At 38.6% G+C, this 23,673-nt stretch overlaps 1 protein-coding gene and 1 pseudogene across 1 annotated transcript in view; one reads left to right on the top strand and one right to left on the bottom strand.

Annotated features, from left to right (window-relative positions):
* Positions 1-23,673, top strand: part of OPHN1 (oligophrenin 1) — a gene marked incomplete at its 3' end in the record, with an annotated part of 473,440 nt that overhangs the window by 273,215 nt on the left and 176,552 nt on the right. Inside the window, exon 6 of the mRNA XM_035028614.1 lies at positions 16,155-16,256. Within this exon, the coding sequence (XP_034884505.1) occupies positions 16,155-16,256 (102 nt within the window). The remainder of the gene's footprint in view (positions 1-16,154; positions 16,257-23,673) is intronic.
* On the bottom strand, positions 1,734-6,392 carry LOC118025991 (annotated as a pseudogene).

Below are 23,673 nucleotides of genomic sequence, written 5' to 3'. Positions count from 1 at the left end.
TCACAAGAACCAGGCACTCCAGAGGTGTTCCCTTTGTGGGCTCCATACACTCTTCTCTTGTACTGGGCTATGATTAGTGTGGGTGTGCTGGTGGGCAGGACTGGCCCCCAAACTGGCTGGCTGCAATACCTGCTATGGCTGTGATTGCGCTGGTAGGTGGGGCTGGATTCCAATGAGGCTAGCTAAGAGGCCTGGCTGTGGTTGCTGAGGTCATAGTTTTGGGTGGGGTTAGCCCTCCACCACAGCTGGCTGCATGGCCTGGCCATGACTGTTGCAGGCATGCTGGTGGGTGGGGTTGATACCCCTCAGTGATGGGAATGTTTTCGGATGTTGTGGTTCTAGGTGGTGGCCCCTTACCTGGTATGGTAGGCCAGGAGCTTCTTTGGGAGAATATTGTTCATGACCAAGTCCACCTGCTGTGTTTGGCAGCATGAGAGGCACTTTGAGGGGACCCCAGTTTCAGTTGTGACCTCCTGCCTGGTTTGGTGGGTCAGGAGCCACTTTGCAGGAGTTGCTAGTTCCAGCCAAGCTTTCCCACAGGGTGTGGTATAGCAGGAGCAGCTTTGGAGGTACATCTGCCAGGGCAGGCAGGTGGAGTGTGGTGGGTTCACAGGGGAATGTTGGGGCAGGGCAAATGATGCTAACAAAATAAATGGAGACTTTCAGGAATGGCACCCTCCAGTGCTGGGCCAGGTAGGTAGAAAGAAAGTTTAAAAAAAAAAAAAAAAAGAGACATCTGCCCACAGTTTTGTTCCTGGAAAAAGTTCCTACAGATCCCTGCCCCTCCAGCACACATCCTAAAATTAGACAGTAAATCTCCTTCATGTATGACCAGGCACTTTTCAAATTGCTACCTCTGTGCTTCATGTCCAAGCAAGTGTGTTTGTGTGAGAGCCCTGTAAGAGCAGAGTCTTCATTTCATATAGCCCTCTGGCTCTTCCAGTGTTAAACCTCACTGATTTTCTAAGCTCCCAGAGCTAAGCACCACTGGTATTCAAAGCCAGGCGTTATTGTCTTCCTGGTGTAGGTCCTCAGGGCTGGGGTGATCAAGGTGGGACTTAAAACCCTTGATGCTTAGGGAGGAACTCTGCATTTGTGATATCCCTCCTGATTATGGTTTGCCATGCTGGGGTGTGGGTCCTAACTAGACCTCATCTCTACTCCTTCTGTGTGTTTTAATGTGGCTTTTTCTTCTTATCTGTAGTTGTGAAAGAGCTGTTCTTCTAGTCATTATGTCATTCTTAGATAGTTGTTCTCTATGTGGTTGTAGTTTTGGTGTGTCTATGAGAGGAGATGAGCTCAAGATCTTCCTGCTCCACCATCTTTATAGAGACTGCTACATTGATTTTCTTATGAGCACCTTTTCATTACTGGGGAAAAAACCCACTTGGTCATAGTCTACAATCCTTTTAATATTTTCTTAGATTCTGTTAGTATATTGTTGAAGATTTTTACATCTGTATTCATAACTTATGTTGGTTTATAATTTTATTTTCTTACGATTTTGTTTGCCTTTTTGTTTTTGCTTTTTTTTTTTAGAAACTTTCTCTTCTTTTTTAAAGATTTTATTTATTTACTTGAGAGAGAGAGAGAGTGAGAGAGAGAGCACAAGGAGGGGGAGCTGCAGGCAGAGGGAGAAGCAGGCTCCCCGCTGAGCAAGGAATCCGATGTGGTACTCGATCCCAGGACTCTGGGATTATGACCTGAGCCGAAGGCAGTTGCTTCACCAACTGAGACACCCAGGTTCCCGAAACTTTATTTTCTATCAACCTTATTTTCATTTTGTGTGTCTTTGTGGAAGAGCGGCTTAAGATCACTCAGTGGTTGTTCCTATGCATTCAGTGGCCTGAGCAGTGGGAGCTACAGACCAGTGTTTGGTTGCAAGCTGAGCACTTCAATCCTTAGTAGGAAACTGCTGAATAGGCACAGAGGGCACTTGCATGCCTTCAGACCAGTCTGTGACTTCAAGTTGAGTAGCAGTGAACTCAGGAGCTGGAGCCATCCATTCACCCTGAAATTCCTCCTGGTTCACAGCCTTTTCAGCAGCAACCTGCTCTTCTTTTTCAGTCTTTTCAGGATCTCTGTAGAAGTAGAGATCAGGCATGACCTCCCATGGGTACTTACAGGAAATGATGCTATGCATGCACAGAACTTCCTGGGCCAGTATCCACCACATCACGCCCATTGAGTGAGTTCCCTTATTGCTGCAAGGGATGGTAATGTCCTCATAGTGCAGAGAAGAGTGTGTGTTATACTGAGCAATGGTAAGCAGGTTAACATAAGATGCCTCAGTGAGAGGCTGGTGGTCAGCCCTGTGATCAGTAACCACCAGAAATCTTGGCTCCCAGAAGGCTGCCTGGTTCTGGTTAGTGAAGGTTCCAGGAATGAAGTGGCCAGCAATAGGAGTGGCTCTAGTAGCAGCAGCAAACTTCAGCACAGCTCACTGGCCAGTATTCCTGGATTATATGACACTGACATCAGCTGGGGTTTTTTTTTTTTTTAACCTATTTAGCAGTTTAATTTAGATCATTAAAAATCTTGTAAGTTCTCTTACAGCAGTTTCTAACTAACAATACATTATAAATGAGGAATGTGTTATTTCTTCCACATGCCATTAAGATGTTTGCTAACTCCATCCTGTTACTCATAATGTATATGAAAAGCAGAAATGTACAATATATTCTGTTTATTTTGTAATAAAATGAGAAATTAACAATATGAGTTATAATCAGAAAAACTACCCTTTGGAAATTGAACAATGCTATCCTAAATAATTTTTCAATCAAAGAAGAATACAAATCTATAATTAGAGACCAGGAGAAAAATTACGAGAATATAACATACTCTATCATTCTTTTTTTTTTTTAAAGATTTTATTTATTTGACAGAGAGATAGCAGGAGCAGGAACACAAGCAGGGGGAGTGGGAAAGGGAGAAGCAGGCTTCCCGCTGAGCAGGGAGCCCGATGTGGGACTCGATCCCAGGACGCTGGGATCATGACCTGAGCCGAAGGCAGACGCTTAACGACTGAGCCACCCAGGTGCCCACATACTCCATCATTCTTAAGGATATAGTCAAAATCAGCAAAAAATCAGTAAAAGAAAATCATAGCTGTAAATTCAGCTGGGTTTTCAATGGCAACAATGGCACAAGTTCCCAGCAGAAGCTTTTCCCAGGTTCTCTTCAGATCTATGATGTAGATGCTGTCTCTTTTCATCTAGTAGATATACTGACCCATTTGGAAATCAAGGTTGGTGCCACCTAAGTGGGTTCCTGCTGCAAGGAATTTGAGTACATCCTCTTTCTTCATTTGCAGGACATCAAGGGCTCTGGAGTTGTGAAAGTTTCCCTTTAAGTTATGACAGAAACACAAACTGCCATATGGACACCTCTCTGGGTAGCATGGAAAGCTATTTTCTTGTGATGTTTTTATCTGTCTTTGGTATCAGAGTAATGCTGGCCTCACAGAATGAAGTAAAATTCACTAGTGAAGTCATCTGTTCCTGGAATTTTCTTTGTTGGGAGGTTTTTGATTACTGATTCAATCTTTTGTACTTTTTAAAGGTGTGTTTAAAATTTCTATTTCTCCTTGAGCCAGTTTAAGTAATTTTGAGTACTTTCAGAATTTCTCCATTTCAGCTAGGTTGCTCAATTTGTTGACATACAATTTTCTGTAGTATTCTCTTATAATCCTTTTTTTATTTCTGGAAGGTTGATAGTAATGTTCTCACTTTCATTTCTGATTTTGACTCCCTCTCCTCTTTTTTGTTAGTTTAGCTAAAAACTTGTCAATTTTTAAAATCTTTTTGAAGAACCAACTTTTGGTTTTGTTGATTCTATTGTTTTTCTATTCTGTTTCATTTACCTTTGCTCTAATCTTTATTTTCTACATTCTGATGGCTTTAGATTTAGTTTGCTTTTCTTGTTCTAATTCCTCAAGGTGTATATGAAGGTTATTTGTTTTACCTCTTTATTCTTTTTTAATATAAGCATTCACATCTATAAATCTTCCTCCGAACATTGCCTTGGCTACATCTCATAAGTTTCAGTATGTTGCATTTTCTTTTTATTTATCTTTAAGTATTTTCTAATTTCTCTCGTGATTTCTTCTTTATCCCTTTGATTGTTTAAGAGAGTTTTATTTAATTTCCACATATTCATGAATTTTCCAGTTTTCCCTTCTGTGATTGAGTTTGAGCTTTATTTTGTTGTGGTTGGAAAACATACTTAAGTAATGTCAAATTTTCAAAATGTATTAAGACTTGGTTTTTGGCCTAATATATTGTCTATCCTAGAAAATATTCTATGTATAGTTGAGAAGAATGTGTTTCCTGCTCTTGTTAGGTAGGATATTTAATATATGTCTGTTAGGTATCAATAGCTTATGGTGTTGTTTATTTTGTATTTCCTTATTGATCTTCTGTCTACACATTTTATCCATTATTGAAAGTGGGTATTGATGTCTTCACCTATTGTAAAATTACATAATTCTTCCTTTATGTTTTTGAGTTGTCAATGAGTTTATTTTTTTTAAGTTTTTATTTAAATTCCAGTTAGTTAACATACCATGTAATATTAATTTCACATGTATAATATAGTGATTTAACAATTCCATACATCACCCAGTGCTCATCATGACAAGTGCATTCCGTATTTCCCATCACCTACCTTTATTGTATTATTATCAATTAGTTCCTTTATGTTTGTTATTAACTGTTTTATGTATTGGGGTGCTCCCATGTTAGATGTATAAATATTTACAATTATTATATCTTCTTGTTGAGTTTTCCCATTTATGACTATATAGTGTCCTTCATTTCTTGCTATACTCTTTGTTTTAAAAGTCTATTTTGTCCAATATAATATTGCTGCTCTGGCTTTCTTTTGACATCCATTTGCATGATAGATATTTCTCCATCCCCTCACTTCACTCTGCTGGTGTCTAGGTCTAAAATGAGTCTCTTGATTGGCAGCATATAGATGGGTCTATTTTTTTTATTCATTCTGTCACCTTGTGCCTTTTGTTTGAGCGTTTAGTCCATTCACATTCAAAGTAATTATTGATAGATATGCATTTATTGTCATTTCATTGTTTTTTGCTTATTTCTGAAGATTTTCTCTAATCTTTTCTTGTCTTTCATTTAAGGTTTCCTGATTTTCTTTGGTGATATATTTGGATTTCTTTCTTTTTACTCCTTGCATATTTGTTAGTGGATTTTGATATATGGTTAACATTAGATTTGTATATAACCTCTTCTGCATATAGCAGTCTATATTATGTTGATGGTTGTTTAAGTTTGAACCCATTCTTTTTTTCTTCAAAGATTTTATTTATTTATTTGAGAGAGAGAGGGAGCAAGGAAGGGAGATGGAGATGGAGAGGCATGGAATTCCAAGCAGACTCCATACTGAGCATGGGGCCTGATGTGGGGTTTGCAACCCTGAGATCATGACCTGATTCGAAACCAAGAGCTGGACACTTATTTGAACCACTCAGGCACCCATGAACCCATTCTTTACTCCTCCCCACGTTTTAGGTATGTGTTGTCATATTTTACATACTTTTATTTTGTGATTTCCTTGACTGATTTTTTACAGAAATTCATTTTTACTGCTTTTGTGTTTCCTACCTTTATACTGTCAGTTTGGGCCTCTCCTTTCCACTCCAAAGAGTCCTGTTAATATTTTTTGCAGGCCTGGTTTAGTAATCATGAACTCCTTCAGTTTTTGTTCATCTGGAAAACTCTTTATCTCTCCTTCTGTTCTGAATGATAGCCTTGCCTGATACAGTATTCTTGGCTTCAGATTTTTTCCATTCAACACTTTGAATATATCATGCCACTCCCTTCTGACTTTGAAAGTTTCTGCTAAAAAATCAGCTTATAGCCTTATGGGGTTTTCCTTGTAACTTACTGTCTTCTTTGGTCTTGCTGCTTTTAAAATTTGTTGTTTATCACTATACTTTGCCAATTTAATTACAATATTTCTTGCTATGAATCTGTTTTTGTTGATTTTGATGAAAGTTCTCTGTGCCTCCTAGATCTGGATATCTGTTTCCTTCCCCAGTTTAGGGAAGTTTTCAACTGTTATTTCTTCAAATAAATATTCTGCCCCCCTTTCTAAGTCATCTTCTTCTGGGACCCCTGTGATACAAATGTTATTATATTCGATGGAGGCACTGAGTTCCTTAAGTCTCTTCTCATTTTATATAATTCTTCTTTTCCTCTTTTGTTTAGCTTACTTTCCATTACTCTGTCTTCTAGGTCATTAATTCCTTCCTCAGCTTCTTCCAGCCCGCTGTTCATTCTATCAAGCATGTTTCTCATTTCATTTATTGAGTCATTTATCTCTCCTATGTTATTTCTCATCCATGTTTTAAGGGTCTCACTCATGTCTTCCTCTCTTTTCTCAAGTACTATGATTATCCTTATGATCTTTAAATTATCTATCAGGCATGTTATTTATATCTCTTTCACTTAGATCTCTGGCCATGGCCTTGTCCTGTTCTTTCATTTGGGATAAATTTCTCTCTTCTCATTTTGTCTGTGTCTCTGTGCCTGTTTCTCTGTGTTAGGAAAGTCATATACATCTTCTGTTTTTGAGGTTAATGGCCTTATGAAGAAGAGGTCTTGTGGTGTCCTGCCATGTAGTGTCCCCTGTTCCCCAGGGCCTGGCACTTTCAGTAGTGTTTCCAATGTGTGCTGCATGTGTTCTGCTGTTTTGTCCTATCTACTTTATCCTTTAAGTCAGTCGTCTGCCAGGGTTTTCTTTGCCTGTTGTGGGCAGTGTTTAGTCCCTGGCCTGAATGTGGTGCATTTTAACAAGATGTGCTCTGGTCTGATTGTGAAATGATACCTATCACGCCCGCTTCCAGAACTGAGTCTCTGCAAAACTCTCGTGTTGGGAGACATGGTATGAGCCGAGATTTGGGCCACTCTTCTCGGGGAGAGTCCCACCACACTAGAACTGAGTCAGACATGACTGGGAAGGGTGGTTTCACCAGAGCATGGGAGATAGAAGACCTGGTGTAAGCATGTGAGGTAGGGAGGGTCAGTGCTGCACTGGTTCCTGCATGTGGCCCTTTGCTTATGCAGAGGTGTAGGAGGATGGAAATGTCACTGGCCAGGTCCTTTGTTTCCAGAGGTGTTTCTCCTTGAATGCTATCTCTCTGGGACATGCTCTGAGATGAGTGAATAACCTCCCCAGTGTGTGCCCCAGGGTCTTCAGATTGCTCCTTCCATTCTGTTTGTCCCCAGATTGTTTGTCTGCCTTCTCTCCAAGAGCAGTGCAAAGCCTTCCAGGCTCTATCCCAGCCAAGCCTGCTTACCTTTAAAACTCCAGATTTTAAACTTGCTGATAGTAAGAACTCAAGAAATTTGGCCCCTCTTGTTTTCCAAGTCAGTTGCTATAGGGATTCATTTTCCCTGTGAGCTCACCTGTATGCTAGTGTGTCTCACACCCTTGTCTGTGACTGCAGCAGGCATGATCTCTTTCTCTTCCAAAGCACATCTCCATTCTTCCGACTTTCTTTCATGTGGCCTCTTCTGTATTTTTTTTTTGTGTGTGTGGAGTTTATTCTCCTGTGTTTAAGTCAATTTCTAGGGTATTTAGGATGATTTGATCGTTATCTAATTGTGCAGGAAGGTAACATTAATAATATATATGTAAGCTATAAGTAATATTTATTTATTTATTTATTTATTTTTAAAGATTTTATTTATTTATTTGAGAGAGAGAAAGAGAGAGAGCACATGAGAGGGGGGAGGGTCAGAGGGAGAAGCAGACTCCCCGCTGAGCAGGGAGCCCAACGCGGGACTCGATCCCGGGACTCCAGGATCATGACCTGAGCCGAAGGCAGTCGCTTAACCAACTGAGCCACCCAGGCGCCCTATAAGTAATATATAGATTGTCATAAAAATGTAATTACTGACTATAAGTCAAAGAAAAATTGCATTAAAAGTATATTGGGAGTATCAGGAAATGGTTTTGGGTTGGAGACAAAGGAGATGGTAGTGGTAATGAGATAGGGAGAAGAAAGAGTTAAAGCCTCATCTTTATTTGAAAGTTAATAGATAATGCACAAAATTTAAAAATTCATAATAGCAATTTAAATTTATTTTGAGATATTAGAAATATGGAAGTAAATACTAGAATAATTGGCTTAGAGACAAAAGAGGTTATTTCTAGAGAAGAGGAAATAGGAGAAAGGTGACTGGGTATAGCTGCTTGTCTTAACCTACTGCATGGAACTAGATGATAATTTGAATTAAAAAAACTTTAATAAAAGTCTTAAACATGAATGCTTCTGATGTGGTCACTTGGGCATTATGAGTGTAACGCTGCAATCAAATTTCCTGGGTCTGTTTTCTCTATTCAGTCTCTGATTCTGTATAAATTTCTATTAAATAAGAAAATTTGTAAAAGTTAAACCTGGCATTCAGAGTTGGTAGTTGGTATACAATAAAGAACCTCACATCCTGCTTGGCAAAGGTATATTCTCAATGTATAGGAGTTCCTTTCCTTCCTCATCAGTCTAACAACTGTCTTAATGCAGCCATTTAACTTGAGGATGGACAGTGAGTGACTCTTGATCAGAGCCCCTGCTACATTTGGCTTTGTAGTCAAATTGTCCCTGATATGAAAGTTCTTTTTAACCAATATTGGAATGTCCCAGAAGAAGTAGGCTGATGTCACTGATTGTTGACATTAGTGGAATTAAATGTAAGTGAATTCCAGAAGAAATAGAAAATCTTAATAGACTTATAGAAAGAAAAGCCCGGGACCAAGATTTAGTTGTTGTTGTTGTTTTTGATGGCTGCATAATATTCCACTGTATATATATACCACATCTTTATCCATCTGTTGATGGACATCTTGGCTCTTTCCATAGTTTGGCTGTTGCTTGCCATTTGCAATGAAGTGGATGCAACTAGAGGGTATTATGCTAAGCGAAATAAGTCAATCAGAGAAAGACATGTATTATATGATCTCGCTGATATGAGGAATTCTTAATCTCAGGAAACAAACTGAAGGTTGCTGGCGTGGTGGGGAGTGGGAGGGATGGGGTGGCTGGGTGATAGACATTGGGGAAGATTTGTGCTATGGTTAGTGCTGTGAATTGTGTAAGACTGTTGAATCACAGACCTGTACCTTTGAAACAAGTAATACATTATATGTTAAAAAAAAAAAAAGAAGATAGCAGGAAGGGAAAAATGAATGGGGGTAAATTGGAGGGGGAGACGAACCATGAGAGACTATGGACTCTGAGAAACAAACTGAGGGTTCTAGAGGTGAGGGGTTGGGGGGATGGGTTAGCCTGGTGATGGGTATTAAAGAGGGCACATATTGAATGGGACACTGGGTGTTATACGCAAACAATGAGTCATGGAACACTACATCAAAAACTAATGATGTAATGTATGGTGATTAACATAACATAATAAAATAAAATTAAAAAAAAAAAGAAAAGGAAAGCCCGGGACCAACTGGACCCACTGGGATTTCTACCTAATGTTTAAAGAATTAACACTTATCTTTTACAAACTCTTCAAAAAGTAGAAGAGGAGAAAATACCTCTCAACTCATTCTATAAGGCAGATATTACCCTGATAGCAAAACCAAAGGCATAACAAGAAAACAAAACTACAGGCTACTATGGCTCATGAATAGAGTAGTTCCCCCTTATCTATGAGGAATACATTCTAAGACCCCCCCCCAGTGGATGCCTGAAACCATGGATAGTACCAAGCCAATATATATATTATATATATATATAATTTTTAGTACCAAGCTGTATGTGTGTGTATGTATGTGTATATATATATTTTTCCTATACATATATACATATGATAATATTTATAAATTAGGTACAGTAAGAGATTAACAACAATAGCTAAAAATAAAAAAGAACAATTATAACAGTATACTATAATAAAAGTTATAACAATGTGGTTTCTCTTTCTCTCAAAATATCTTTTTGTACTCTACTTATCCTTCTTGTGATAATGTGAAATGATAAAATTCCTGTGTGGTCAGATGAAGTGACATGAATGACATAAGCATTGTGACATATCTTTAGGCTACTATTGACCTTCTGATATTACATCAGAAAGAGGATCTTCTTGTAGACTTTGGTGCACCTTAGTAACTGAAACTGTGGAAAGCAAAACTGTGGATAAGAGTGTACTACTCTACAGATGTAAAGGTTCTCATCAAAATACAAGCAAACCAAATCCAGCAGCATATAAAAATAAGTATATACCATAACCAAGTGAGATTTGTCCCTGGAATGCATGGTTGGTTTAACATCCAAAAAATCAATCAATACTGTATACTATATTAATAGATTATATGACAAAAGTATATGAACATCTCAGCACAAAGAAGGCTTTTGACAAAATCCAACACCCTACCATGATAAAAATACTTTATAAACTAGGAATGGAAGGGAACTTTCTCAACCTGATAATTGAGAAATATAAAAAACCCATTACTAACATCACATACATAATAGTGAAAGACTATAACCCTTCCCTCTAATCTCAAGAAATCAAGGATGTCCATTCTTGGCACTTCTATTTAACATTATGCTGGGGGTTCTAGCCAGGATAATTAGCCACGATTGGAAAGGAAGAAGTAAAACTATCTGTATTTGCTGATTACTTCATCTTAAATATAGAATCCTAAGGTACAAACACACACACACACACACACACACGCTATTGGAATTAGTAAAGGGGTTCATCAAGGTTGCAGGATACAAAATCAATATACAAAAATAAATTGTATTTCTATACACTATTAATAAGTTATCTGAAAATTAAATTAAGAAATTCCCATTTGCTATAGCATCAAAATATTAAAGTACTGAGGTATAAATTAACAAAAAAATTGCAAGACTTATACATTGAAAAGTACAAAACATTAATGGAATAAATTAACTAAGACCTAAATCAATAGAAGGATAAATAGAAACACATCTTGTGTTCATGAATCAGACTTCATATTGTTAAGATAGTATAGTCACAGAATTGATCTACAGATTCAGTGTCATCTGTACCAAAATTTCAGCTGGCCATTTTTCACAGATTGATAAGGTGACCCAAAATCCACACAGAAGACCAGAATAGAAAAAGAAATAATGAAAAAAAAAAGAGTCACAGTCTTTAATTTCAGAACTTACTACAAAGCTATAGTAATCAAGACAGTGTGGTTGTGACATGAAGATAGACATATAAATTAATAGAATAGAACTGAGAGTCCGGAAATAAACCTATACATTTATGGCTGATTGATATTTTCTGAGAATGCCAAAACAATTCATTAAGCAAAGAATAATCTTTAGAACAAATGGTTCTGAGATTACTGGTTATCCATATGCAAAAGAATGAAGTTGGAGCCCTATATCACACTGCATTCAAAAATTAAAACCAAACAATATAAAGTTATTGGAAGAAAACATAGCTATAAATCTTCATGACCTTTGATCAGGCAACATTTTCTGAGATATGATACCACAAACACAAGAAATTGAAGAAAATAGGCTTATTGGACCTCACAAAATTAAAAATGTTCATGCTTCAAAGGACACTACCAATAAAGTGCCACAACAACCCAGAGAATGGGAGAAAATACACCACAGCTAGTATTCAGAGTTATATAACAAATTCTTGTAACTTGAAAATATAAAGATAAAAAAAAATTTACAAATGGACAAAATAATTTAATAAATATTTCATTGAAGAATATATATATGTGTGTATATACATGTATACACAAAGGTTCAATAAACACATGATAAGACATCCTTAGTCATTTAGGAAATGCAAGTCAAACTACAGTGAATGCAAGTTAACACCCACTAGGTTATTTGTAACCAAAAAGACACATAAGGGTTGGTAAGGATGTTCAGAAATTGGAACTCTCATTCATTGCTGTTGACAATGTAAAATGATACACCTGCTTTGGAAAACAGTTTGGCAGTTCCTTAGATAGTTAAACATAGAGTTGTCCTATCACTCAGCAGTTCCACTGCTTGTATATATATGCCCAAATGAATTGAAAACATGGCCACAGAAAATCTTGTACATGAATGTTCACAGCAGCATTATTCCTAATTGCTGAGGAAATGGAAATAACCCAAATGTCCATCAACGTGAATTTATAAAGAAAATGTTGTATATCAGATATTATTCAGCCATAAAGGAATGAAGTACTGATACATGCTACAACATGAATTAATCTTGAAAACATGTTAAGTGTAACAAGACAGGCACAAATGGTCACATATTATATGACTAGAATTATATGAAACCTCTAGAGTATACAAATCCACAGAGACAAAAATTAAATTTTGGCTTCTTGAGGGGAGTATTAGGAGAAGGGGGGGGATGACTACTAATAGGTATAGGGTTTTTCTTAGGTGATGGAAATATTCTGGAATTAGACAGCAGTGATGGTTGCACAGTTTTGTAAATACACTAAAAACCTTGAATTGTTCACTTTAAAGGATGAATTTTATATGTGAATTACATTTCATAGTTTTTATTTTAAAAATTGAATTGGAGGAGGAATTGACCAACAGAACTTTATCTGTTCTTAGAGAATTCACTGACATTTTCTGGCCCTAATGCTTTCTTCAAAGAATTGCTACTTTAAATAGATTCACTAGCTGGAAGAACGGTGTGTCTTACCTATGTTTTGTGTGAAAATTTCTATCTCATGTGATTTGGTATGAGTTTGGGCTAGGGCTAGAGACCTACTTGAGTTTTATTCACAAGTTTTCCTGGTTATTTACAGGCCTCCTGAGTGTAATTCCTCTCATGATCATCTGGGCTCTATTTGACTATATGGAAGAAATCAAATAGTTCTATATATTGTGTGACCTTGGACAAGATAGTTCACTTTTTTGAACCTTAAGTTTCTTTACAATATCTACTTCTCAGGGTTGTGAAGACTAAATGAAATAATGGATTATAAGTACCTACTTCACTGCCTGACCTGATGTGGGCCTCAGTTAATGTTAGTTTCGTCTCTACTTCTTTTTTTTTTTTTAAGATTTTTTATTTATTTATTTGACAGAGTGATAGAGAAAGAGCCCAAGTAGGCAGAGCAGCAGGGAGAGGGAGAAGCAGGCTCTCAACTGAGCAGGGAGCCTGATGTGGGGCTCGATCCCAGGACCCTGGGATCATGACCTGAGCTGAAGGCAGTCGCTTAACCAACTGAGCCACCCAAGTGCCCTCCTCTCTACTTCTTTATCTTTGGTAAAAAACACTTTCCTTCCAGGTCAGAGGTCACTGAGCTCTGTCTTGGCTTCCTGCCCAGGAACAGATTGCCTCTAGAAATAAATCATTTGTGAGGTGTTTTTTTTTTTCTTTTTGCCTGTGTGTCTTTTGCTGTGCCTCTTCTAGTAAATGGCACTCTGTAGGTGCTCAGTGAATTTGGATTTACTATGACACAACACAGGCCTTTTACATGAATTTCCCAGCATGGTGTTGAGAGGATTGCAAAGTGTTAGCATTAGTGTGTGACAAATGAGCATTGTTAATGCTCCTTTGGAGCTGTGTGACTTCCAGTTGTGCTGAGGCAGAGAACTTAATTAAATTTCATACTTAAGGAGAGTGACGGCTGAGTCCTCCATCCTCCATAAAGCTTTTTGTCTCTTGCTTTGTGGCTACACTTTCCAGGATTGTTTCCTCATTTGTAACATCATCTTTTAATAGGGCAGTTGTAAAATGCTTAAATAGTATCAAAGAACTCATCATTTATAAAGGCAGTCCAAGGTTCCTATTGCCTTGGAAAAGTTTTACTTAGTATTAGTCTGTCTAAATGCATTGTATATGACTTTTATTTTTTAAATTTTATTTTATTATGTTATATTAGTCATCATACAATACATCATTAGTTTCTAATGTAGAGATCCACACTTCATTGTTTTCATATAACACCCAGTGATCCATGCAGTATATGCCCTTCTTAATACCCATCACCAGGCTAACATATCCCCCCACCTCCTTCCCCTCTAAAACCCTCAGTTTGTTTCTCAGAGTCCAGAGTCTCATGGTTCGTCTCCCCCTCCAGTCCTCCCCCCTTCATTTTTCCCTTCCTTCTCCTAATGTCATCCATGCTATTCCTTAGTTCCACAAATAAGTGAAACCTTATCTGCTTGACTTATTTCACTTAGCATAATCTTCTCCAGTCTCATCCCTGTTGATATAAAAGTTGGGTATTCAGGGGATTTGGAAAAGATGGCGGAGGAGTAGGGGACCCTATTCCACTGGTCCCCGGAATTGAGCTGGATATTTACCAGACCACTCTGAGCACCCACGAAATCAGACTGAGATGTAAGAAGATAGATCTGGATCTCTACAAACAAAAGATTGCAGGTGGTTGGTTTTGAGGTTCGAAGTGGGGAGCCATGATTTCACAGACAGATATCAGAGTATAAACAGCAGCTGGAAGGACACTGGCCATGGGGATCCTACACCACCGGTGAGCGATAACCTCTCACGCTGGGGACGTGGCACAGACTCGCAAACCGGTATGGGCGGGGAAAGGACTTTAGGTCAGCCCTCTGTATGGAAACCAAAGCGGTGGGGTCGCACGTGCAAACTGGGAGTGGCTGGCAGTTTTAGAAGCACAAAGGGCAGAGACATGCCCTGACCTGGAGGCAGGACTGGGAGTGCTGTGGAGAGGCACACAACCTAGGACGCTGCAGTTTATAGCAGCACAGACAGAAACGGAGAAACTGTGGCCTGGAGAGCTCACTAAAAAAGAGACTGCGATCTCTGCTCTGAGGCAGAGGGTTGGAAATGGTCTCTTCTGCTCTGACTCTCCGAAGAGACGCGGAAAGTCGCCAGAGAAAGGCGCCAGAGAACAAAAGCCCCAAAACCGGTTCCCACTGAGCACGTGCCCCACCACAGGGGGGCAGGGCAACTCTGCCCAAACAGGGTTGCCTGAGTAACAGTGTGGCAGGCCCCTCTCCCAGAAGACAGGCAGGGAAAACAAGAGGCCAGCAACCCTAAGGTCCCAAGAAAACAGGTGCATCTTGCTTGGGTTGTGCTCAATAATTTGGACTCTATACATTCCCTCAACCACCCCTCAACAGAATGACTAGAAGGAGGAACCCCCAAAATAGGAAAGACTCAGAGACTATGACTTATGTCACAGATTTACAAATGGATTTAGATATAACCAAGATGTCGGAGATGGAATTCAGGCTAGCAGTTGTGAAGACAATAGCTAGAATGGAGAAATCGATTAATGGCAACATAGAGTCTCTAAGGGCAGAAATGAAAGCTGAATTGGCAGAACTTAAAAATGCAATCAGTGAGATCCGATCCAATCTAGATAATCTAACAGCTAGGGTAAGTGAGGCAGAAGAACGAATTAGTGATCTAGAAGACCAATTAATAGACAAAGAAAAGAGGAGGCAAGGTGCTCAGTCCTCAGCATGGGAGGCTGTCCCTCACCGGTGGTGTAGGATCCCCACGGCTCGACTCCCTCCCCCTTCTGTTTATCCTCTGATATTTGCCTGCGGAATCACGGTTTCCTGCTTCCTACCTCCAAACCAGATGCCAGCGATATTTTGTTTGTAGAGATCCAGATCTGTCTTCTTACATCTCAGGCTTATTTCATGGGTGTTCAGAGTGGTCTGGTAGATATCCAGCTCAATTCTGAGGACTGGTTGGAATAGGGTCCCCTACTCCTCCACCATCTTTTCCCTCAATCTGTATATGACTTTTAAAGGCATATATTGAATCCACCACTGTGTTCCTTCTTTCTCCTTTGAAAAAAATGAGTAAGTAGTTAATGCATGTGAAAAAAATAAGAAAAATACTGGGAAGAAGAAAAAGTAACAAGTGTACAGGCCCATTTTAAGTGTCATTTTCTGAGCAGCATCTCACAGAGCCTTCAGGTATACTAATAGGAATTGCCGTTTGTGTAGGCGGAATGATTCAGAGTTATTTTTGAGGAAATTGAAACTGCTGAGACCCATGCTAAAGCAAATTCTTTCTGTGTTCTTCCCAGAGGCCAGAGAGATTGGTAACCTGATAGATGAATCCTGACACTGCATCCTTCATTCTTAATTCTGAGCAGAGTGAATTAAAAATTTATATAGATATCTTAATGTATGCTTTTTCTCCCTGATGTAGGAGCGGAAAAAAAAATTTGAAAAGGATGGTGAGAGATTTTATTCCTTGCTGGATCGGCACTTACATCTATCTTCCAAAAAGAAAGAATCTCAGTTACAAGAGGTATGTTCAAAAAGCCTGTTCCCATCTTCCTTTGCCGGCTGTGTCTTGGTAACATTGGCATTTTCCTATTCCAAGGCTCTTTTCATGCACTGCCTCAGCAGGGATCCACTATAATAGTAGTACTTACAGTTAAAATCTTTGCCTGGAACTCAGGAGCCTTGAGTTCTCAAAGCAGGTCCTCCACTAATTCACTGTGTGACATTTTTGTTGTTGTTTTTTTTTTGGACATTAGAATAAATAATTTAATACATAAATCGTCTTTATGTAAGCAATAAAATGCAAGTTTGAGAAAATAAAATTTCACCATACAAGACTATTAAAATATTATTGACTATATTCCTGATGCTGTGCCTTTTATTCCTGTGACTTACTCATCCCATAACTAGAAGTCTGTATCTCTCACTCTCTTTCACATATTTTGTCCACCCCCATCAGTTTTTTTCTCTGTATTTATAGTCTCATTCCACTTTTTTTGTTTGTTTATTCATTTGTTTTGCTTCTTAGATTCTACATATTAGTAAAATTATATGGTATTAATCTTTCTCAGTTTGACTTACTTCACCTAGCATAATACCTTCTAGGGCCATCCATATTATCACAAACGGTAAGAGCTCATCATTTTTCATGCCTGTCTAATATTCCAATATCTACATCTTCCTTATCCATTCATCTGTCGATGAATATTTAAGTTGCTTCCATATCTTAGCTGTTGTAAATGCTGCAATAAAGATAGGAGTGCATATATCTTTTTGAATTAGTGTTTTCATTTTCTTTGTATAAATACCCAGTAGTAGAATTACTGGGTCATATCGTAATTCTAATTTGGAGTTTTTGAGGAACCTCCATACTGTTTTCCATATTAGCTGCCCAAGTTTACATTCCCACCAACAGTACATGAGGGTTCCTTTTTCTTCACATCCTCAACAACACTTGTTATTTCTTATCTTTCATGGTGTGACTTTGGAGAACATATTTTTTTCTTGGCCTCATTTTCCCTTTCTGCCAAAGGAAGAGTGGCACTTAGTGATCTCCAGAGTCCCTTTCAGTTCTGTGTTTCTGATTCCAGAATCCACATGAGGTTAAAGTTGAACTAGTGTTGTATTTGGTAGATCAGGAGCAGATCTTCTACATTTTTCCCAAGATATTCCAACATTACCTTTTTTTTAATGGACTTTCAGTGACTTCAGTTCAAATAAGCCACTATTCCATGAGTGCATACCACATGCCAGGCACTATGCTGGGTGCAACAGGACTACAAAGTCAATGAGACATCCTTCCTGTCCTTCGGCAGCTTATAATTGGAATGCTAAAATAAGAATACACATGACACTTAAATAAGAATTTTTACATACTGTAACATGAATGTGTATGTGGTGTCCTTGTAGGGGTGGGAAGGTGTCTGGAGAATAAAAACCTTACATCTGGATGTGGAGATTTGCCCTGGCACCATAGTGGTGCCCATTTAACAAAAGGTAACGTCTTTGACAGAAATGGAGAAATGGACCTCTCACGTGGATGGGAATGGTCCCAAGAATAGAAAACATGGAGTACGTTTGGGGACATTTGACCAGAATTTTCATTGCTATTGGAGAGTAGTGAAAGACAAGATAGGATTAGGCAAGTTGAGGTCATATTATAGAGTAATAGGTTCAGAGTTTGTATTGAATTCTCTTGGGCCTGGGAGGATCATTGAGCACTTTTGGTAGTACTAGCTATATGAATGGAATTCTGTTTGAAGAATCTCTGTCTGAGGTTGTAAGATGAATTAGACCTGAGACAGAGTGGAAGCAAGAAAACCAGTTTAGGGAACTATTGCAATGACCTAGGGGAGAGGGTCTAATCACAAGAGTGGCACTGGAGAAGGAAGAGAAGGAATTAACTGATTTTAAACTGTTTTCAATGGCAGGGCACCTGGGTGGCTCCGTCAGTTAAGCATCAGACTCTTGATTTCAGCTCAGATCATGATCTTAGGGTCATGGGATTGAGCTCTGCACTGGGCAAGGAGCATCCTTCAGATTCTCTCTCTTCCTCTCCCTCTGCCCATCCCCCCAGTCACATGGGTTCTCTCTCTCTTTCTAAAATAAATAAAACCTTAAAAATTACAATTTTTTAATGGATAGATCCTTGTGTTGGATAATAGATCCAGTACAAGATGGAGATATTTTAGATTCAAGTATAAAACGAGACACTCAAATGAATAAGATCTTTGACATGAGCTAGGAAAGTTCTTAGAAATCATCTTCTCCAAGGTTACACAGATTGTTACAAAACTGAAGCTTATCTCCTGATACGTGTTTTGGTGAATATCCATTACCTCATGTGAGGTGTTTCAAATTGATGAGTCAGGAACCTCAGTGGTGAATACACTTAGTATTGAAAAGGTGAAGGACTACTTTTCTTCCATAAACTGGAATAGTCTGGGGTCTTCTGTCATTTTCCTTCTACATTCTTTTGTTTCCTTCCTTTTGCATCTATTCTGGGTCAGGTTCCTAAGCAGAAAAGAGTTAACATAATAGGCCGAGTCTACTATGAATAGAAAAATCTGACTATAAGATTAGCTCTTGGCTTGTATCTGGGAACTTGGCTAGTGAACAGTTCCTTACACAGATATAAAATTTTCCCTAAATGGTAAGAGTGACTCTCTGTGCCTAGATTGCCTGTACAAACAATGTGGTTTATGTTGAACATCTTATTTTCTTCTGGGAGTCTGGAATTTTGGTATATGCTTCGTAGTGGGTGCCTCTGTACAGCCCCCAATAAAAACCTAGGGCACTGAGTCTCAAGAGGTTCCATGGTAGACAAAATTTCACATGTGTTGTTATAACTTCTTGCTGGAGGAATTAGTTGTGTCCTGTGTGACTCTTCTAAGGGAGAACTCTTGTAAGCTTTCACTTAGTTTTCTCTAGACTTCATCCCATGTATTTTTTCCCTTTGCAGATTTTGCTTTATATTCTTTCACTAAAGTAAATACTAGCCATGAGTATGACTATATGCTGAGTCCTTTAAGTCCCTCTATAGAATTACCAAACCTGGGGATTTGTAACCCTGGACATAGTCCAAACTTTATTCTTTTGGAGGATTTTACAATGAAAGCTTCTGGAATGTCCTAGAAGTTTGGTGTTTTATGTAGATGTTCCCAGTGACTTTCCTAAAGAGCAAGGATGCAGCCTTTGTACTTCTTTAATTAAAAATAATCTGGGGGACCCTGGGTCACTTTTTTATATTAAGAGACTTTCTTTTTAGAGCAGTTTCAGGTTTAAAGAAAAATTGAATATATGTACAGAGTTCCCATATATCCCTAATTTGCCAGCATACAGTTTCCTCTACTATTAACATTTGCATTAGTGAGATACACTGATATGATTGGTGAGCCAATGCATTGTGCATTCTGTGGGTTTTGACAAATGTATAATGACATGAATCCATCATTACACTATCATGCAGAATAGTGTCACTGCCAGAAAAGTCTGTGGGCACCACCTGTTCATCTCTCCATCATCCTTTCACACCCTGTAAACCCCTAGCAACTATTGATCTTTTTATGGTCTCCATATTTTTGCCTATTCCAGAATGTTTTATTGTTGATATTATACAGCATGTAGCATTTTAAGATTGGCTTCTTTCATTTAGCAGTATGCATTTAAGGTTCTTTTGTGGCCTTTCATGATGGGATAGCTCACTTATTTTTAGTGCTGAATAAGATTCCACTGTGTGGATTTACCACAGCTTTTTTATCTTTTCACCTATTGAAGGATATCTTGGCTTCCTCCCTACCTTGTCAATTATTTTTTTAAGATTTTTTTTTATTTGAGAGAGAGAGAGCACGAATGTGGGAAGGGCAAAGGGAGAGGGAGAAGCAGACTCCCCGTTGAGCAGGGAGCCTGACTCAGGGCTTGATTCCTGGACCCTGGGATCAGGACCTGAGCTGAAGGCAGACGTTTAAGTGACTGAGTCACCCCGGTGTCCCCCAACTTTGTCAATTATTAATGATGGTGCTATAAACATTTGAGAGCAGGTTTTGTGTACGTAACTTTTCAAATAATTTGGGCAATTACCAAAAAGCACAATGGGTAGATTACATGATAAGAGTAAATTTAGTTTTGTAAGAAACTATCAAATTGTCTTTCAAAGTGACTGTACCATTTTTTTAAATTTGTATCATCAATGAATGAGAGCTCTTGTTCTTGTTGCTCTCTTTGCCAGCATTTGGTGCTGTCTGTGTTTTGGATTTTAGCCATTCTAATAGGTCTGCACTGTGATTGCATTTCTATTATTAATTTTAATTTCCTGGGCAACCTTCTCAGGTACCCTCCCTCTTCACGTGCTTTGTACTATTGCTCAGTACTCTTGCTCAATAAACTTTGCTTTACTGCCCACCAAAAAAAAAAAAAAATCATTTCCCTAATGATATATGATGTTGAACATCTTTTCATATTCTTTTTTGCCATGTATAGATCTCTTGGTGAGGTGTCTGTTCAAATATTTTGCCCTTTTCCATTGGATTGTTTTCCTATTATTGCATTTTAAGAGCTGTTTGTCTATTTTATTTTTCTTTCTTTCTTTTTTATTTTTATTTTTTAAGATGTATTTGAAAGACAGAGAGCAAAAGCATGGGGGTTGAGTGGAGGGGCAGACAGGCAAAAGGAGAAGGAAAAGCAGACTCCCCGCTGAGCGGGAAGACCGATGTGGGACTTGATCCCAGGCAGGACCCCAGGATCATGATCTGAGCCGAAGGCAGAGGCTTAACCAACGGAGCCACCCAGGTGCCTCAGTATTTTTTTATTTTTTTAAAAGAATATCCTACTCCTTCTCCCCCCCCCCCCCCCCCCGGGTAAAAGATATTTATTTCAACTTTCTAAGAGTAAAAATAAAATTTTAACTTGGATTTTTGTTTTAAGTTTTTATTTAAATTCTAGTTAGTTAACATATATTGTAATATTGGTTTCAGGAGCAGAATTTAGTGATTCTTCACTTACATATAACACACAGTGTTCATCACTAGGGCCCTCCTTAATACCCATCACCCATTTAGCCCATCCACCTGCCCACCTGCCCTCCAGCAACCACAGTTAGTGCTCTATAGTTAAGAATCTGTTTTTGGTTTGCCCCTCTCTAATTTATGTCCCCCTATAGTCATCTGTTTTTTTTTCTTAAATTCCACATATGAGTAAAATCATATGGTATTTGTCTTTCTCTGACTGATTTATTTCACTTAGCATAATATACTCTAGCTCCATCCACATTATTGCAAATGGCAAGATTTCATTCTTTTTGATGGCCGAGTAATATTCCATTGTATGTATATACCACACTTCTTTACACATTCATCAGTTGATGGACATTTGGTCTCTTTCCATAATTTTGCTATTATTGATATTGATGCTTGTTTGTCTATTTTAGATACCAGCCCTGTATCAGTTAAGTGTTTTGCATAGATTTTCTTCCAGTCTATGGCTTGTCTTTTCATTCACTTAACCAAGTTTTTCATAAAGCAGAAATAATTTTTAATTTTAATGAAACACAACTTACCAGTTTTTTCTTTTGTGGATTATGCTTTTGATGTTATATCTAAGAATTTGTCACCAGAGGAGTAGGAGGACCCTGAGAGCTTGTCTCATCCCTCAAACACAGCTAGATAGTTACCAAATTATTCTGAACAACCAAGAAGTCAATTGGAGGCCTGAGAGAATAAAAACTGCAAGTCTACAAGTAGAAATGTCACCACCTTTTAGTAGGTAGAAGGTGTGGAAGTTCACTTGGGGGAGACATAGCTGTGGATGTGGTGGAAGGGAGGAAGCCTGCTAATGGAGGCTACCCCAAAGTATTAGAAGCAGTGGAGTGCAAAATCTGAACTTTTAAGTTTGCTACCATGGAGGACATGCCTGGATTAAAGATGCTAAGGTGTTGAAGAGGGGCAGAATCCCAGGATTGACAGGGTGGTCTGAGGATCTCCTGGGTCCCAGGAAGAACAGGTGGCACCAAGGTGCTGCACTGTTCCCAGGCATAGGAGCTGGGAAGGTGACAGAGAGCAGCCGGTCTTGGTGCCAGGTTTTGGCTATAAACTGTGAACCACTGCATGGTCCTATGACCCTTTTCCTGGGATGGGCTGGTAAAGATAGTTAGAACTTCTCTTGGAGGAACAGTGCGGTTCCGCACCATGGGTGTCCCTGAAATTTGGAGTTTTGAAACTCAGTCACATGCTGGAGATAAATAGGCTTGGACAGGGGCAGGGTGAATGCAGGTTCCAGATGGAAACTGGGGAAACAAATAGGGTGATTGATTGTTTTTCTGTGTGGGCTCACTGATGCGTAGCGGGCATGAACCTTCAGCTCCAATGCTAGAGAGCAGGGCGCCGCCATTTTAGTCCCACCCATCAGTGCTGAAAGCCTTCAGGGAGCAAAATAGTGGCACCTACTGGAGACAAGAGCCAGTTACACCAAGGCCCGTCCTCTCTGTGATCTGGAGAAGCATTTCCACTGAAACAAGTCAGCCTGGGAATCAGCACAGCACTCTCCCCCAGAAGACCAGTACAAACACCTAGCTCTCATCATGTTTATTAATCATAGAATGCTGCAAAACTACAGCTCTAAGGGAAGTAGGATTGAACTTCCTTTTTACTTTTATTCTTTATTTCTTTTATTTTTATTATTTTTTCATTTACTTTCTTGTGTTTTCCAATATTTATTTCAAATTTTTATTATTTTTAAAATTTTATATATGTATACTTTCATATGTATGCATATTTTTGTCTACTTTCCATTTATTTTATTATTTTTTACAATTTTGGGATCTAGGGGTGCCTGGGTGGCTCATTTGTTAAGTGTCTGCCTTTGGTTCAGGTCATGATCTCAGGGTCGTGGGATCGAGCCCCATATCAGGCTCCCTGCTCGGCAGGAAGCCTGCTTCTCCTTCTCCTATTTCCCCTGCTTGTGTTCCTGCTCTCACTGTGTCTCTCTCTGTGAAATAAATAAATAAAATCTTAAAAAAAAAATTTTAGGATCTAGATTATTTTAACAAGTAGTCCAAAACACACCCAGGGTCTAGGTTTTTTTGGTTGTCTTGTTTTGTGTTTTTATTTTTCTTGTTTTTTTTTCCTTTTTCTTTGGTTTTTGCTTTTTTGTTTTGTTGTTTGTTATTTGTTATTTGTTGTTTTTGTTGGTGGTGTTGTTGTTTCTCTTACTTCTTTCCTTCCTTGAACAAAATGACTAGATGGAAGAATTCACCCCCAAGGAAGAACATGAGGTAGAACTCATGACCAGGGATTTAGTCAATACAGATATAAGTAAGATGTCTGAAGTAGAATTTAAAACAATGATTATAAGGATATTAGTTGGACTTGACAAAAGCATAGAAGACACTAAAGAATCCCTTACTACAGAGATAAAAGAAGTAAAATCTAGTCAGGCTGAAATTAAAA

The sequence above is a fragment of the Mirounga leonina genome, unplaced genomic scaffold, assembly GCF_011800145.1.
Source record: "Mirounga leonina isolate KUSES-001 unplaced genomic scaffold, KU_Mleo_1.0 Mir_204, whole genome shotgun sequence".
Taxonomy (NCBI): domain Eukaryota; kingdom Metazoa; phylum Chordata; class Mammalia; order Carnivora; family Phocidae; genus Mirounga; species Mirounga leonina.
This window is presented reverse-complemented; position numbering and strand designations above follow the sequence as displayed.